Source organism: Callithrix jacchus, chromosome 11 (genome assembly GCF_049354715.1).
Source record: "Callithrix jacchus isolate 240 chromosome 11, calJac240_pri, whole genome shotgun sequence".
Lineage (NCBI taxonomy): Eukaryota > Metazoa > Chordata > Mammalia > Primates > Cebidae > Callithrix > Callithrix jacchus.
The window spans coordinates 17,397,314-17,416,149 of NC_133512.1; the positions used below are offsets into that span (position 1 = coordinate 17,397,314).

Consider the following 18,836-nt stretch of genomic DNA (forward strand, 5'->3'; position numbering starts at 1 on the left):
AGTAAATTGGGACTAGAAGACTTCCTCATTCTGATAAAAGATATCTTTGAAAACCTAGAGGTTCCATCATGCTAGATGGTACTTTCCCCTTTAGGATCAGGAGAAAAAAAGGACGCCCATTCTTGCCACATCTATTCAATATTGTACTGTAGATTGCAGCCATTCAGAGAAGATAAAATACATAAATAAAATGCACAAAAATCAAGAATTAACATTGTATTTGCAGATGACATGATAAATTACATAGAAAATCCTCAGTAATCTAAAACTACTACTACAATTAACAAGTGAATTTAGCAAGGTGACATGAAACAAGGAAAATGTGAAAATATCCATCGGAAATTGAAACAACTAAAAAGTGAATTTTTTAATATTCCATTTAAAATAGCACCAAGATCCCCACAAAACACTTAGGAATACATTTAACCCAAATGACATATAAGACCTTTACACTAAAAAATGCAAAAAGAAATTTTTTCAAATTAAAATACTTAATTCTGCAGATATAAAATTATTATATAGAAGACTGTTTCAACGCAAGCCCTATTATTTTACAATATAGTTATTTGAATTATTTTACAGTATAGTTATAATGCCACTTGATGTGTGAAGTTGAAGAAATCAAATATAAAAACCCGCATAACGTAACAGTGATTGAAGAAAGGCATCACATTCCTGACTTATAGAATAGAGTAATTTCCATGGGACAGTTCTTGAAGGAGAACACCATTTAATGAAGTTCTTTTGGAATGTACAGAAGTTTAACATTATAGAGACAAATATAAATATATCTCAAAAAATTCTGTGTAAAGCAACAGTAGCAAATATCTTCTTATATTTATTATTATACTATTTCCAATTCTAGGTAATAATAGTCTATTTTGAAAAACAGACTGGCATTTCTCCTTTCAAAGACTAATTATTTATTAATATTGTGCAGAGATGAAAAAAATAATGGATTATGAATTTTCCAATATAAACTTTACCCAATTAAAATTATTATTTTAATATTAGGGAACATTAGTCATCTTTCTTAAAAGTGATAAATGTATCAGAGATGACCCCAATATGAAAGACTCAGATTACTTTTTGGGTTGTTATCAAGACCCACTTGGTCTGATTTTCAACTGAACATTTGAGTCAAGTAATTATACAATTATTTGAGTATAATGACACTATGATCTTGACTTTAAAACATACTTAAAATAAATGGATGAATGAGTAAATAAATATCATCTGCTATCTTTGGCAGTGACATTGTTTTTCTTCTTCAACTTCTAGAAAGATTAATCTATTACATATTATCCTATCATCTTTTACCTATTTCTGTTACAGTAACTGCTACTTTGCATAAAGTAACTTGTCTATATGTTGATTCTCCTACTTTCCCATGAACTTCTCTGAAGGAGGAGACAATGTTATTCATCTTCTAAACCTAGATAGATTAATTTTTTAAACCTAGATAGATTAGATGTACAATTTTCAGGTATTCGAATATTGAATACTGTTAAAATGGCACTTCTCACCAAATTGATAATTTCAAGGAAACTCCAATCTAACTCACATATGCCTTTTTGAGAAAATTGACATAAAAGCTGATTCTAAGTTTTCTTGGAAAGGAACCTAGACTATCCAGAACAATCCTAACAAAAAACAAGGTAAAAACACCACCGACAAAAGAATCATTATACAGATAAGGTAATGAAGAAAGTATGGCACTGGCAGAAGGACTGACAAAACGGAGAAGAGTGGAACGAAAATGGTATACTTAAGAAATATAACATATTTAGATAGAATCTTTTAGAAGCTAGATGTAACATCACTGGGACAAATACGCCAAAGTAAATTTGACCTTACTGTAGTTTGGGAACAATTTCAGTTACTTAAATCTTCCTAAAATCAAAAGATTATATTTAATAATATATAAGATGCCAATACAAGATAAAAAGGTCCTAAAGTTGAAAGGTAAATGAGACCAAGAATGAGACAAATACATCAAATAATTTTTCAGATTTTTAAATGCAGGTACTTTTGTGAAAATATCATTGCCTGCAAATTCTGAATTCTTTTTACTATATGCAAATATACAGTTCTTATACTACCATCAAGACAGAAAAGCACTAGCTTTTCTTTATTTTGCTGTTACAAGCCAAATAAAAAACTTCCATGCTGAAAGAGAAAGAAAGGTAAACATATTACATTTTAAAAAAGTTTCCAAGGGACAGGACAAGTCAGAGAGCAGATATTTGGAGGGGAACCTAAAATAATCAGATATTGGTCTAAAGGAACAAATGAACTTAATGAAACTACAGACCTCTTGAACTCAAAGCTTCATCATCCGGAAGCTTTAAAACTTATTTTGTGTTTCTGGATAAAGCATAGTGATAAAGTGGCCTTTCAGTAGGAAAGACTGAAACTGCATCCCTTCATTTTACCATACATAAAAATCAACTCATGATGGATTAAATATTTAAACTATTAAAAATCCTAGCAGAAAGCTTAGGACATACCACTCTGAACATAGGCCTTGGCAAAGATTTCGTGATGAAGTCTCCAAAAGCAATTGCAACAAAAACAAAAATAGACAAGTGGGACCTAATTAAACTAAGACTAAACAAACTGAACTGTTTGTTTTTGAACAGCAAAAGAAATTATCAACACAGTAAACAAAAAACCTACAGAATGGGAGAAAATTTTTGCAAACTATGTATCTAACAAAAGTCTAATATCCAGAATCTATAAGGTACTTAAACAAATCAACAAGCAAAATATAAACAACCCTACTAATAAAAGGGCAAAGGACATGAACAGACACTTCTCAAAAGAAGACATACAGGCAGCCAGAAAGCATATGAAAAAATGTTGGACATCACTAATCATCAGAGGAAAAAAAAAATCAAAACCACAATGAGATAATATCTTACACCAGTCAGAATGGCTATTATTAAAAAGTAAGAAAATAACCAATGTTGGTGAGGCTGTGGAGAAAAGGGAATGCTTATATACTGCTCATGGGAATGTAAATTAGTTTAGCCACTGTGGAAAACAGTTTGGAAATTTTATGAAGAAATTAAAACAGAATTACCATTTGACCCAACAATCCCAATACTGGGCATATACTCAAAGGAATATAAAACATTCTACCATAAAGACACATGCATGTGTATGTTCACTGCAGCACTATTTGCAATAGCAAAGACACTGAATCAACCTAGATGCCCACCAATGGTAGACAGGATAAATAAAATGTGGTACCTATACACCATGGAATACTATGTAACCATAAAAAAGAATTAAATCATGTCCTTTGCAGCGACATGAATGCAGCTGGAGGCCATTATCCTCTACAGATTAATGCAGAAACAGAAAGCCAAATACCATATGTTCTCACTTACAAGTGGGAGCTAGACATTGAGCACATATGGACACAAAGAGAGGAACAACAGACACCAGAGCTTACTTGAGGGTGGAAGGTGAGGGTCGTAAAACAACCTATCAGGTACTATGCTCACTATCTGGATGCAAAATCATTTGTACACCAAACCCCAGAGATGTGGAATTTACCCATGTAACAAACTTGTACATGTACCCCCTGAATGTAAAAGAAAAAACAAGAATAAATAAAAATGACATAAGAAAGGTCATAGAGATATCACCTTGAGCCCATCTTCAGGGAAAATAACAAAATAGGTCAGATCCCTTCCTCTACTCCTAATCCCTACGCTTGAAGACACATTCCAACCCCATTTCCAAATAAATTATCCTAGTTCAGGGTCTGTGACTGTTTAAGCTTGGTAGAGGGTAAAAGATGTGTTAGGTAATAACTGACCAATGTTCAACACAGTACTCACAGATTAAACAACGTTCTCTTCATGGTGCCTCAAATCCTAAAATCTTATTTCAAGAATAAAAAAAAAGAAAACCTTTCCCAAGGAAGACAGGTAATGCTTAAGAAAAATTTTTAAATGGAAATAGAAGATAATGAGCGAATTGATGACTCAGACCAGCAGTTCTCAACCTTTTTGGCAGCAGAGACTGGTTTTGTGAAAGACAATTTTTCCACAGACCAGGAAGTGGGGGATGGTTTCAGAATGACTCAAGCACATTACATTTATTGTGTACTTTACTTCTATTATTATTACATTTTAATAAATGATGAAATAATTATACAACTCACCATAATGTAGAATCAGTGAAAGCTCTGAGCATGTTTTCCTGCAACTAGAAGGTCCCATCTGGGGTTGACAGGAAACAGTGACGGGTCATCAGGCATTAGATTCTCATAAGGAGTATACAATCTAGATCCCTCATATGCACAGTTCACAATAGGGTTCACACTCCTATAAGAATCTAATGCTGCCCTTGATCTGATCTGACAGGAGGAGGCAGATCTCAGGCAGTAATGCAGGCGATGGGGATGGGGGACTGTAAACCCAGATGAAGCTTCACGCTTGCCTGCCACACACCTCCTGCTGTATGGCCTGGTTCTTAACAGGCCACAGATAAGTACCAGTCTGTGACCAAGGAGTTGGGAATGCCTGACTTAAACTATATTTCAGGAGGCTTACTGAGTACAAATTAAGAAATAATCCCCTTGTCAATTTCACTAAGTAAAAATAATGGATATTGATCTCTGTATGCAATACTTACACCTTTAGTAGAATAACTTTATAACCATTATACTGTAAATAATTATATATTCCAAACATTTAAAAATACTACTTTAAAAAAGTACAGTGAGTAAATTACAATTAGGCATAGGAAAATATTGTCATAAATTTATTGAACATAAGCAATATGTTAAGTATAATGTAAAAACAAGTAATTTAAATTGCTTCTAGAAGATATAGCATAATTTTCATCCTAAGCATAGATACAGGATGTTGGGTATAGAGCAAAGCAATATGAAAATAGATTACAAAGATTATAGTTCAAATTTGCTTGTTGTTTATGATGGACTATGGTAACATGGACAGTATTCTATATGAATAATAATTATAAATTAGTTACCAATAGCATAAGGCCAAACAAATAGAAAAGCCATTTTCTTCATATAAGCAATTACAAAAGGCTAAATTTGAAAGCATTTTATAAATATAAACTCTACTGATATATTTTATTAGTGGGTAAAGTTTTATTTTTATTGTTGAAATCCTTAACTGTGGGGATTCAATGTATTTTATAAATTTCTAGGAGGCTTACTTACACATGGAGCATGTTCATATAAATTTTTTTTTCTTTTTACCAGCCTCATATAACATACCTTAGCTAGTCTTCTGGAAGATTCACAGTTATGGTCTGTACATGGCTTGGGTCCTTTTTCAGTGTCTAGAGATGAAACTGAGGAAATATATTTTATCATGAGTCTAATGTATTCTGTCACAATATTTAAATTGGCTTTTGAAAAATAAAATGATACTCTAATATTTTTCTTCCATTAAAACAGTAAGCAATTCTCCTGGTGCTAAATAACTCTTTTTAGCAAAAAACCTAAGCCAAAAATTTGCTTTCTATAAATCAAGAAAACCTTATTTATTCAGTGAACTTATGAATTAATCAACTTACTTGATAATGTTTGGCTGTTGATTTTGTAAAATCTGAACAATAGATTTATTTCAATTTAAATAACATAAATAGGTATATGTATGTATACATTTATGTTCATTCATTCAATACTGTATTTGACTCTATATAATATACTGTCTGTCATTTAACTCAATTCTTAATCTCAGCTGCAAAATGATAGAGGTAGGATAAACTATGATCACAATACTGGAAAGGGAATGAGGTAGACTACAGTAGCGGCCATGGTAACTAAAATGATAAATATATATATTCATGTATACATTAATTTATTTAATAAATAATTGGCAAGAGCCTACTATGTGTCAGAAATTACTCAAGGTGCTTGGGATACATAAGTGAACATATCAACAAAATCCCTTGAATTTAGCAATGTAGAAATGAGTACTGTCTCTGCAAGATCATCTGAGAAATGTTCTTATTATACTGCAAGCCTTAAAAAATAAAGAAATCTGATTTGTAGTCTGAGTTTTATAGGAGGTCAACTAATAAACATAGGTAGAATGTAAAATAACATCTGAGGCTTCTACTCTCTCATTTGTAAAACAAGGATCTGAATAAAGTGATTTCTGTCAACCTTTCCAGTTATGAGGAAATGCTCAAAAACAAATACTTCACCCCAGCAACCAAAATCTCTACAATTTATCTACTACCAATCTTGACAATTTTGTTTTTCCCATTAACTCTATTTGTAGGCTATCCATTTTCTATTCACTCCAAATATGCTCTATGGTATCTGTGTATATGACTTTCAGTTGTTCATTTTCCACAGAATTCCTTCAAAACACCAATAATTTTTCACGGGACTCCTTAATTATTCATCTCCTTAATAACATCATCACTTCCTTAGAACCCATAAAACACTTGGTAACTCTTCTACAGTATTTATATAAGTTGTACTATTATTATATGAATATTTTCTTTTTACTATAATATAATCTTGAAGAGGGATCCTTACTCTTCATTACCAACATTTACCTAATATGTTATGTAAAATATGTCTAATGGACAACTGCTGATATGAAGAGCATAAAATTTATCATAAAAGTATGAATATATGCAGAATATATTCTCAGAATACCAGATAATCTTTGTTTTGTTGTTTCAACATATTTCATTCATACCTTCCCAAACCCATACATGATGTGAAACTTCACTCTTGACAACTGCATGATATTATAAGGTACTATAAAATATTACAGACAACACAATCCATCCTGTGATTTTATAAAACTAGATCAGTTAATTTGAGACAGAGCTCCAATTAGGGTCACAGACTTGGGTAGAAAAAGTTATATTTATATTCTATTTTTACCTTAGGTCCTTTTAAAATGAGGCCAAAGAAAACTTAAATCTCTAAATTTATGTATCAGAAATATATGTAGAGTTATGAAAAGCACTAGCAAACTGTAGCCAGGTCTTTTAAATATTGTTCACCTAAGGTACAGCTTTTGAAAGAACTCCATAAAGTAATTCAGAAGGTGGCAGATCAGAGTCTACCAATGCATCATAACATGATTATGAGACTGAATTATCATGATGATGTAAAATTGTCTTACTTTTGAACCCTTATAAAAATTTAAGGCAATTTAAAAAATTGATTAAGGTTGCTATTCATGAAACTAATGCAAAACTGTCAGAAACCACAACACAGAATCAAAAGATATATGAAGTCTTTTCTTATCTATCTTTTCAGAATCAGTATACATAAAAGATTGCTAAAATAACAAATATCTAAGAGATTCTTTCAGTCCAAATCCAATATTAATGGTGTTACCAGGCAACAGGCTATCCATCCCCACTATATCAGGCAAACCACATGACACTCATGTTCTCTGCATCAGCTATCTTCTCCTGAGCTTCTAGCATATCCCCTCTTTATTTAAGCTAGCTGACTAACCTGATCCTGTATAAAATCACCTGGCTTTTTGTAAGATAAGTTTTCTATGAGTTAAAAATTAAAGAAGATAGGAATGATGCCAGGAAAAATAGCAGAGAAGAAAACTCCTAGTCACCTCTTTCCATAGACACATTGAAAACAATGAACAAAAATAGTCAGAATGAACTTTTGTCAGAACTCCAGAAAATGATCAAATGTTTACAACAACCAAGAGAATGCTAAATCAACAAAAGATGACTTCAACATAGCATTTAAGAAAATTTCTGTCAAATCAGTATCTGACTACAAAGGTTGAAGAGAATTCAAAGGTTAAAAATGAACAAAAGTTCCATATGAAGTTCATGGTGGTTTTTTCCAGTTCTGTGAAGAAAGTCAATGGTAGCTTGATGGGGATAGCGTTGGTTCTGTAAATTACTTTGGGCAGTATAGCCATTTTCATGATATTAATTCTTCCTAACCATGAACATGGAATGTTTCTCCATCTGTTTGTGTCCTCTCTGATTTCGTTGAGCAGTGGTTTGTAGTTTTCCTTGAAGAGGCCCCTTACTTTCCTTGTGAGTTGTATTCCAACGTATTTTATTCTTTTTGTAGCAATTGTGAATGGCAGGTCGTTCTTGATTTGGCTTTCTTTAAGTCTGTTATTGGTGTAGAGGAATGCTTGTGATTTTTGCACATTGATTTTATATACTGAGACTTTGCTGAAGTTGCTTATCAGTTTCAGGAGTTTTTGGGCTGAGGCGATGGAGTCTTCTAGGTATACTATCATGTCGTCTGCAAATACAGTCAATTTGGCTTCCACCTTTCCTATTTGAATACCCTTTATTTCTTTTTCTTGCCTGATTGCTCTGGCTAGAACTTCCAGTACTATATTGAATAGGAGTGGTGAAAGAGTGCATCCTTGTCTAGTGCCGAATTTCAAAGGGAATGCTTCCGGTTTTTGCCCATTCAGTATGTTATTGGCTGTTGGTTTGTCATAAATAGCTTTTATTACTTTGAGACAAAGGGCTGATATCCAGAATTTACAAAGTACTCAAACAGATTTACAGGAAAAAAACAAACAAGCCCATTCAAAATTGGGCAAAGGATATGAACACTTTACGAAAGAAGACATATATGAGGCCAACAATCATAGGAAAAAATGCTCATCGTCACTGGTCATCAGAGAGATGCAAATCAAAACCACATTGAGATACCATCTCACGCCAGTTAGAATAGCAATCATTAAAAAATCTGGTGACAACAGATGCTGGAGAGGATGTGGAGAAAAAGGAACACTTTTACACTGTTGGTGGGAGTGTAAATTAGTTCAACCATTGTGGAAGACAGTGTGGTGATTCCTCAAGGCCTTAGAAATAGAAATTCCATTTGACCCAGCAATCCCATTACTGGGTATATATCCAAAGGACTATAAATCGTTCTACTATAAGGACACATGCACACGAATGTTCATTGCAGCACTGTTTACAATAGCAAAGACCTGGAATCAAGCCAAATGCCCATCGATGATAGACTGGATTGGGAAAATGTGGCACATATATACCATGGAATATTATGCAACAATCAGAAACGATGAGTTTGTGTCGTTTGTAGGGACATGGATGAATCTGGAGAACATCATTCTCAGCTAACTGACACAAGAACAGAAAATGAAACACCGCATATTCTCACTCATAGGTGGGTGATGAAAAATGAGAACACATGGACAGAGGGAGGGGAGTACTAAACACTGGGGTCTATTGGGGGGAAAAGGGGAGGGCCAGAGGGAGGGGGAGGTGGGGAGGGATAGCCTGGGGAGAAATGCCAAATGTGGGTGAAGGGGAGAAAGGAAGCAAAACACACTGCCATGTGTATACCTATGCAACGGTCTTGCATGTTCTTCACATGTACCCCAAAACCTAAAATGCAATAAAAAATAAATAAAGAAAAGAAAATACATAAGTAGAAATTTCTCAAAGAAAAAACAAATTAAAAAAAAAACAAGAAAAGAATACCCAAGAACTGTGGAATCCAATAACATAAGTTGTATAATATACAAAATGGTAATGCCAGAAGGAGAAGAAAGGAGCAGAAGAAATATTTGAAGCAAAAATTGCTAAGAATTTTCCAAGATTAATGACAGACACCAAAGTAAAGATCCAGGAAACTCAGAGAACCTCAAGCAAGAAAAATGCAAAACACACACACACACACACATACACACACACCCTATTCAAACTACAGAAAATCAAAAATGGAGAAAAGATATTGCAAGATGCTAGAATGGACTCATTACCAAAGAGGTGCATGAATTAGAATTATGTAAGACATAAGAGCTCAGGATTGTAGCTCCCAGTAAAAGTGCAGAGAGTGAGTGGACACCACACTTCCAGACAAATTTTTGTTGCCCACGGATCAGGAGATTCCCAGTGGAGGAGCCCCACGGGTCACCAGAGCAACTCTTTTGGCCAGTGCGGCTACTTTGCCAGCACCCCAGTGCAGCAGTTCTCAGTGCAGAATATATGGAACTGGGTGCCCTTTTAGTTGGCGTTTGGAGCTCTGAGAAGGCAAAGTCGCCCATTCAGCTGATTGAAGGGGGGACTGAAGCGGGGAGCCAGACCAGGAGATTCCCGGGCAGAAAAGTGCCATGAATCTCAATGCCGCTGTTTCAGCTGGCGCAGTGCCCCCCACAAAAAAACAGGAATTGGAAGCGCTGAAGACTGAGAGTTTCACAGCAAGCACAGCTGAACCCGGGAAGGTCTCGCTCTGTGGGGGAGGGGCGTCCGCTGAAAGAAAACTAAGAAACAGAAAAAACTTCATCACCAACAAGGTGGACATCCACTCTGAGACCCAATCTGAAAGTCAGTAATTACAAAGACGACAGGTGGGTAAATCCACAAAGATGGGAAGAAACCAGGCAAAAAGGCTGAAAATATCTGAAATCAGAATGTCTCTCCTCCTACAGCTCCTCATCAGCAATGCAACAAGGCCTGATGGAGAATGAGTGTGATAAATTGACTGAATCAGGGTGGATAGTAAGAAACTTCTGTGAGCTAAAAGAACATGTTCTAACCCAATGCAAAGAAACTAAGAACCTTGAAAAAGGTTTGATGAAATGCTAATGAGAATAGACAATTTAGAGAGGAATGTAAGTGAATTAATAGAGCTGAAAAACACAATATGAAAACTTCACAAAGTATATGCAAGTTTTAACAGTCGAATTGATCAAGCAGAAGACAGGATATCAGAGGTCAAAGACCAACTTAATGAAATAAAATGAGAAGACAAGGTTAGAGAAAAAAGGCTAAAAAGGAATAAGCAAAGTCTCCAAGAAATATGGGACTATGTGAAAAGATCTAATCTACGTTTGACAGGTGTACCTGAATGTGATGAAGAGAATGAATCCAAGCTGGAAAATATTCTTCAGGATATTATCCAGGAAAACTTTCCCAACCTAGCAAGGCAGGACAGTACTCAACTCCGGGTAATACAGAGAACACCACAAAGATATTCCTCAAGAAGAGCAACCCCAAGGCACATAATCGTTAGATTCACCAGGGTTGAAATGAAGTTTCTCCTTCATTTAGTAGGCTGCCCTACTAAGGGCAGCCAGAGAAAAAGATCAGGTTACCCACAAAGGAAAGCCTATCAGACTCACAACAGATTTCTCAGCAGAAAGCCTACAAGCCAGAAGAGAGTGGGGGCCAATATTCAACATCCTTAAAGAAAAGAATTTTCAACCCAGAATTTCATATCCAACCAAACTAAGCTTCATAAGTGAAGGAAAAATAAAATTTTTTGCAAACAAGCAAGTACTCAGAGATTTCATCACCACCAGGCCTGCTTTACAAGAGCTTCTGAAAGAAGCATTACACATAGAAAGAAACAACTAATATCAGCCACTCCAAAAACATACCAAAAGGTATAGACCATCACCATAATGAAGAATTTACATCAACTAATGGGCAAAACATCCAGCCAGCATTAAATGGCAGTAATAAACTCATATATATCAATATCAATCCCAAATTTAAATGGATCAAATGTCCCAATCAAAAGACACAGGCAAATTAAACAAAAAGCCAAAACCCATCAGTATGCTGCATCCAGACCCATCTCACATGCAAGGATACACAAAGACTAAAAACAAAGGGATGGAGGAAGATTTAGCAACCAAATGGAGAGAAAAAAAAAAACCAGGAGTTGCAATTCTCGTCTCTGATAAAATAGACTTTAAAGCAACAAAGACCAAAAGAGACAAAAAAAGCCATTACATGATGGTAAAAGGATCAATGCAAAAAGAAGAGGTAACGATCCTAAATATGTATGTACCCAATACAGGAGCACCCAGATACATAAAGCAAGTTCCTTTTTTAGTGTATGTGCTGCTGAAGCGAGCATGATAAGGCAAGTTCTTAATGACCTACAAAGAGACTTAGACTCCCACTTAATAATAGTGGGAGACTTTAACACTACATTGTCAATATTAGACAGATCAACGAGACAGAAAATTAACAGGGATATCCAGGACTTGAACTCAGACCTGAAATAAGTAAACTTAAAAAACATTTACAGAACTCTCCACCTCAAATCCACAAAACATACATTTTTATTAGTATCACATCACATCTATTCTAAAGCAGTTGTATAGCATTTCACAGGTTTAAATGAAATATTGGTTGGCTGCTTTTTTGTTATTTTCCTCCCTTATTCCTTCCTGTCTCCATTGTTAAGCACATTTATTGGCATAAAAGAGGTTTTCAATACCCATTTTTAAACTTCATTCTAGCCTGGGCAATAAAGCAAGAATCCCGTTCTCTCTCCCTCTTTCTCTCTTTTATTCTTTTTTTTCTCTCTTTTTCTTTCTTTTCTGTCTTTTTCTTCCTTTCTTTCATTTTTCTTAAAAAAAAGACTACCCTTCAAAAACCATGTATGCAGAAAAGTGAAGTGAAATATTCAAAGCACTGAGGAAAAAATCTACCATCCTAGAATTCAGCATTCATTTACGTTATCCTTTAAAAACTGAAAGACTTTCTCATATCAACAGCAATCGGGAAAATCTGTTTCCATAGCCCTGACTTGCAAGAAATGTTAAAGGATGTTCTTTAGAGATAAGGAAAATATACATTTAAAACACATATCTATGTAAACAAAGGAATGCATTAGAGAAGGAATAAATAAAAGTTTTAAAAATATATTACTTTATTCTTGATTTATCTAATGGATAATAGCTAGCTAAAAATAATAAAAGCAACAATGCATTCAGTATTAAAGCTCATGGAAAAGTTAAATAACAGCAGTTTTACAAGGGGAAGAGGGATGAATCAGAATACTATGTTATAAGGCAATTACACTACTCTTCAAATGGCATAGTGTTATTTGAAAGTGGACTTCAATTAATCATAAATGTATATTACAAATTCTAGAACAACCACTAAAAGAGTAATTTAAAAAAGTATAATTGATAAGCTAAGAGAAGAGAAATGGAATCACGTAAAATACCTGATTAAAACAAGAAAAAGGGCTAGGTGCGGTGTTTCATGCCTGCAATCCCAGCACTTTGAGAGCTTGAGGTAGGAGATTGCTGGAGGGCATGGGTTCAAGATCAGCCTGGGCAAAACAGCAAGACCCCATCTGTTAAAAAAAAAAACTTTTTTTTTAAGCCAGGCATGGTGGTGTGCTAGCTTACTTAGGAGGCTGAGGGGGAGCTGAGGCTGAGGAGCTTACTTAGGGGGAACTGCTTGAGCCCAGGAGTTCAAGGTTACAGTAAGCTATAATCCTTCACTGTACTCCAGCCTGTGCAACAGAAGATCTTGTCTCTAGACATACATACATACATACATACATGTAAGAGAAGGGAGAAAAAGTAAAAATGAAAGGGCAATACAAAACAGTAACAAATATGGTAGATGTTACTCCAATCATATTAATAATTACTTTATATATCAATGGTATAAATACACCAACTAAAAGACCATCAGAGTGCATTTTAAAAAATACCCAATCATACGGTTTTTTAAAACATTATTATTATTCTTTAAGTACTGGGGTACATGTGCAGAATGTGCAGGTTTGTTACATAGGTAGATATGTGCCATGGTGGTCTGCTGCAACTGTCAGCCCATCATCTACATCTACATCACGTATTTCCCCTAATGCTATCCCTCCCCAAGCCACCAACCCCCAACAGGCCCTGGGGTATGATGTTCCCATTCCTGTGTCCATGTGTTCTCATTGTTCAATACCCACTTATGAGTGAGAACATGCTGTGTTTAGTTTTTGGTTCTTGTGTCAGTTTGCTGAGAATGATGGTTTCCAGCTTCATCCATGTCCCTATAAAGGATATGAACTCATCCTTTTTTATGGCTGTATAGTATTCCATGGTGTATATGTGCCACATTTTCTTATCCAGTCTATTGCTGATGAGTATTTGGATTGGTTCCAAGTCTTTGCTATTGTGAACAGTGCCACAATAAATATATGTGTGCATGTGTCTTTATAGTAGAACAATTTATAATCCTTTGGGTTATCCCAGTAATCAGATTGCTGGATCAAATGGTATTTCTAGTTCTAGATCCTTGAGGAATTGCCACGCTGTCTTCCACAATGGTTGAACTAATTTACACTCCCACCAACAGTGTAAAAGCTTCCCTATTTCTCCACATCCTCTCCAGTATCTGCTGTTTCCTTACTTTTTAATGATCACCATTCTAACTGGCATGAAATGGTATCTAATTGTGGTTTTGATTTGCATTTCTCTAATGACCAGTGATGATAAGTTTTTTTTCATATGTTTGTTGGGTGCATAAATGTCTTCTTTTGAGAAGTGTCTGTTCATATCCTTTGCCTACTTTTTTATGTTTTTTTTTTTTGTAAATTTATTTAAGTTGTTTGTCAGATAGATCACAAAAATTTTCTCCCATTATGTAGGTTGCCTGTTCAATCTAACGACAGTTTCTTTTGCTGTGCAAAAGATCTTTAGTTTATTTAGACCCCAAATGTCTGTTTTGGCTTTTGTTCCTATTGCTCATGAATTCTTTGCCCATGCTAATGTCCTGAATGGTTTTGCCTACGTTTTCTTCTGGGGTTTTTATGGTTTTAGGTCTTACATTTTAGCCTTTAATCCATCTTGAGTTAATTTCTGTATAAAGTATAAGGAAGGGGTCCAGTTTCAGCTTTCTGCATATGGCTAGCCAGTTTTCCCAACACCATTTATTAAATAGGGAATCCTTTACCCATTGCTTGTTTTTGCCAGGTTTGTCAAAGATCAGATGGTTGTAGCTGTGTGGTGTTATTTCTGAGGCCTCTATTCTGTTCCATTGGTCTATATATCTGTATTGGTTCCAGTATCATGCTGTTTTGGTTACTGTAGTCTTGCAGTATAGTTTTAAGTCAGGTAGCGTGATGCCTCCAACTTTGTTCTTTTTGCTTAGGATTGACTTGGCTATAAGGGCTCTTTTTTGGTTCCATATGAAATCTAAAGTAGTTTTTTACCAATTCTGTGAAGAAAGTAAATGGTAGCTTCACATGGATAGCACTGAATCTACAAATTACTTTGAGCAGTATGGCCATTTTCATGATGTTGATTCTTTCTATCCATTAGCATGGGATGTTTTTCCATTTGTTTGTGTCCTCTCTTATTTCCTTAAGTAGTGGTTTGCAGTTCTCCTTGAAGAGATCCTTCACATCCCTTGTCAGTTGTATTTGTAGGTATTTTATTTTCTTTGTAGCAATTGTGAATGGGAGTTAACTCATGATTTTACTCTCTGATTGTCTGTTACTGGGTGTATAGGAATGCTTGTGATTTTTGTACATTGATTTTGTATCCTGAGACTTTGCTGAAGTTGCTTATCAGCTTAAGGAGATTTTGGGCTGAGATGATGGGGTTTTGTAAATATACAATCATGTCATCTGCAAACAGAGACAATTTGACTTCCTCTTTTCCTAATTAGATATGCTTTATTTCTTTCTCTTGCCTGATTGCCATGGCCAGAACTTCCAATACTAATAGGAGTGGTGAAAGAGGGCATCCTTGCTTGTGCCAGTTTTCAAAGGAATGCTTCCAGTCTTTGCCCATTCAGTATGATATCGGCTGTGGGTCTGTCATAAATAGGTCTCATTATTTTGAGATATGTTCCATCAATACCTAGTTTATTGAGGGTTTTCAGCATGAAAGGCTGTTGAATTTTGTCAAAGGCCTTTTCTTCATCTATTGAGATAATCATGTGTTTTTTGTCAGTGGTTCTATTTATGCAATGGATTTTATGTTTATTGATTTGCATATGTTGAACAAGACTTACATCCCAGGATGAAGCTGACTTGATTGTGGTAGATAAGTTTTTCATGTGCTGCTGGATTTGGTTTGCCAGTCTTTTACTGAGAATTTTTCCATCGATGTTCATCAGGGAAACTGGCCTTAATTTTTCTTTATTTGTTGTGTTTCTGCCAGGTTTTGGTATCAGGATGATGCTGGGCTCATAAAATGAAGTAGGGAGGATTCCTTCTTTTTCTATGGTTTGGAATGGTTTCAAAAGGAATGGAACCAGTTTCTCTTTGTACCTCTGGTAGAAGTCAGTTGTGAATCCATCTGGTCCTGGATTTTTTTGGTTAGTAGGCTATTAATTACTCCAACCCAGATACTATGTGCTTCTCCTAGAGTCTTCACAATTGGCAGATCAGGAGATTTCCTCTGGTGCCTACACTACTAGGGCCCTGGGTTTCAAGTACAAAACTGGGCAGCTGTTTGGACAGAAATTGAGCTAGCCACAAGAGCTTTTTTCATATCCCAGTGGCACCTGGAATGCCAGCAAGAAAGAACCACTCACTTCCCTAGAAAGGGTACTGAAGCCAGGGAGCCAAGTAGTCTGGCTTGGCAGTTCCCACCCACATGGAGACCACCAGGCTAAGATCCACTGGCTTGAAATTCTCATTGCCAGCACAACCTGAGATCCTCGAGTTTGGTGGGGGAGGGGTGGGATGGGCAGAGGGAAGGACACTGGCCATTGCTGAGACTAGAGTATGCAGTTTTACTCTCACAGTGTAAACAAAGCCTCAGGGAAGTTCAAGCTGGGTAGAGCACACTGCTTCTCCTCTCTGGGCAGGGCATCTCCAAAAAAAACGACAGCAACCCCATTCAGAGACCTATCGATACAACCCCATCTCCCTGGGACAGAGCACCTGGGGGGAGTGGCGGTTGTGTACACAGCTTCAGCACACTTGAATGTCTTTGCCTGACAGCTCTGAAGAGAGCAGCAGACCTCTAAGCACAGCATTCAAGCTCTGATAAGGGACAGGCTGCCTCCTCAAGTGAGCCCCTGACCCTTATGTATCCAGACTTGGAGACACCTCCCAGTGGGGGCCAACAGATACCTCATACAGGAGAGCTCTGGCTGGTATTTGGCAGGTGCCCTGCTAAGAAGCAGCTTCCAGAGGAAAAATTCAGGCAGCAATCTTTGCTTTTCTGCAACCTCTGCTGGTGATACCCAGGAAAACAGGGTCTGGAGTGAACAGCAAACTCCAGCAGATCTGCAGCAGAGGAGCCCAACTGTTAGAAGAAAAACTAACCAACAGATAGGAATAGTATTAACATCAAAAAAAAAAAAAGACATCCTCTCAGAGATCCCACCTGAAGGTCATCAACTTCAAAGAGCAAAGGTAGATAAATCCACAAATATAGGAAGAAATCAGCACAAAAAGGCTGAAAATTTCAAAAACCAGAACACCTCTTCCTCTCCAAAGGATCACAACTCCTCACCAGCAAGCAAACAAAACTGGACAGAGAATGAGTGTGATGAATTGACAGAACTAGGCTTCAGAAGGTGGGTAGTAACAAACTCCTCTGAGCTAAAGGAGCAATCATATGTTGTTTAACGAAATCCTCTTTAAATATAAAAACATGAAAAGATTAAAAGTAAAGTGATGAAGAAAACTATATTATGCTAACTTAGAAAAAAACTGGAGTAGCAATATTAATTTCAGACAAAACAGATATCATAGCAAACAAAATTATCAGGAATAGATAGAGTCATTATATAATGATGAAAGTGTCAATTCTCTAAAAAGACATAAAAATCCCTAATGAGTATTTGTGTAATAACACAGAGTAACAATATGTGAAACAAAAATGACAGAACTTCAAGGAGAAACAGAAGAATACAGTATTAAAGATGGACACTTCAATACCCTGTATCAGTAACTACCAAATCCAGAAAGCAAAAAATCAGGACACATTTGACCTAAAGGGCACCATCAATCAACTGTATCCAACAGATATGTAAAGAAGATTTCATCCAAAGAGTGCAGAATACATTTTCTTCTCAAGATCACATAAAATATTCACAAGACAAACCACAGGTTGGGCCATATAAAAAACACCTCAACATATTTAAAAGAATAAAAATCACACAATGTATGCTCTCAGACCACAACAGAATTCATCTTGAAATCATTAACAGAAACATAGTTGCCAAACCCCAAAATACTAAGACATTAAACAACATACTAATATACAATACAATGGTCAGAAAAGAAGTCTCAAGAAAAATTCTAAAATATTTTGAACTAAATGAAAGTGAAACAACTTATCAAAAATTGTGGTATGCAGTAAAAGCAGTGCTTAGAGAGAAATTTATAGCATTGAATACATACATAAAAAAGAAGAAAGAATTAAATTCAATAGTTGAAGCTTCCATTTGGGAAACTAAAAAATGAAAATTCAATGCAAGTAAAGAAGAAGATAAGAAATATAGTCATGTATCACTTAATGATAGAGACACTTTCTAAGCAATGTGTTGTTAGGCAATTTTGTTATTGTGCAAACATCATAGGTTGTACTTAAAGAAACCCTAAATGGTATAGCCTACCACACATCTAGGCTATATGGTATAGGCTATTGCTACTAGGCTAACCTGTACAGTATGTTACTGAATACTGAAGGCAACTGTATAGCTTTACCCCAAAACAAACTGAATATAGAAGACTCTATTGTTAATATGGACCCTGTGAGACATAAAACCCAACCTCCTCTTTCCCTTTTGGAAGAGAGAGTGCCTTCAGTCCATAACAAAGAGTGTATCTTTCCAGACTGTAAGTTGATGTCACCAATAAATCTCTTATTTCTACTATTTAGCCATCCTGGTGGTCATTTGGACTAGACTTCTGTGACCACAAAAGAAAGAAATCAGAAAGCCATAACAGAAGGAAATCTAGCATGTTCACAAATATGTGGAAATGGAACGACATACTCCTAAACAACCAACAGGTCAAAAAAATTTACAAGGGAAAAAAATTACATGAAAGTACTTGCAGATGAATGAAAATAAAAATACAACATACCAAAAAGAATGGATTGTAGTTAAAACAGTACTCAGAAGGACAT

At 35.6% G+C, this 18,836-nt stretch overlaps 1 protein-coding gene across 3 annotated transcripts in view; it reads right to left on the minus strand.

The window, feature by feature from the left end:
- Nucleotides 1–18,836, minus strand: part of ZPBP (zona pellucida binding protein) — a 124,450-nt gene that overhangs the window by 61,954 nt on the left and 43,660 nt on the right. For all 3 annotated transcript variants that reach the window (XM_078341996.1, XM_009002170.5, XM_054237085.2), the window contains one exon: nucleotides 5,264–5,340. In XM_078341996.1, coding sequence (XP_078198122.1) covers nucleotides 5,264–5,340 — 77 coding nt within the window. The remainder of the gene's footprint in view (nucleotides 1–5,263; nucleotides 5,341–18,836) is intronic.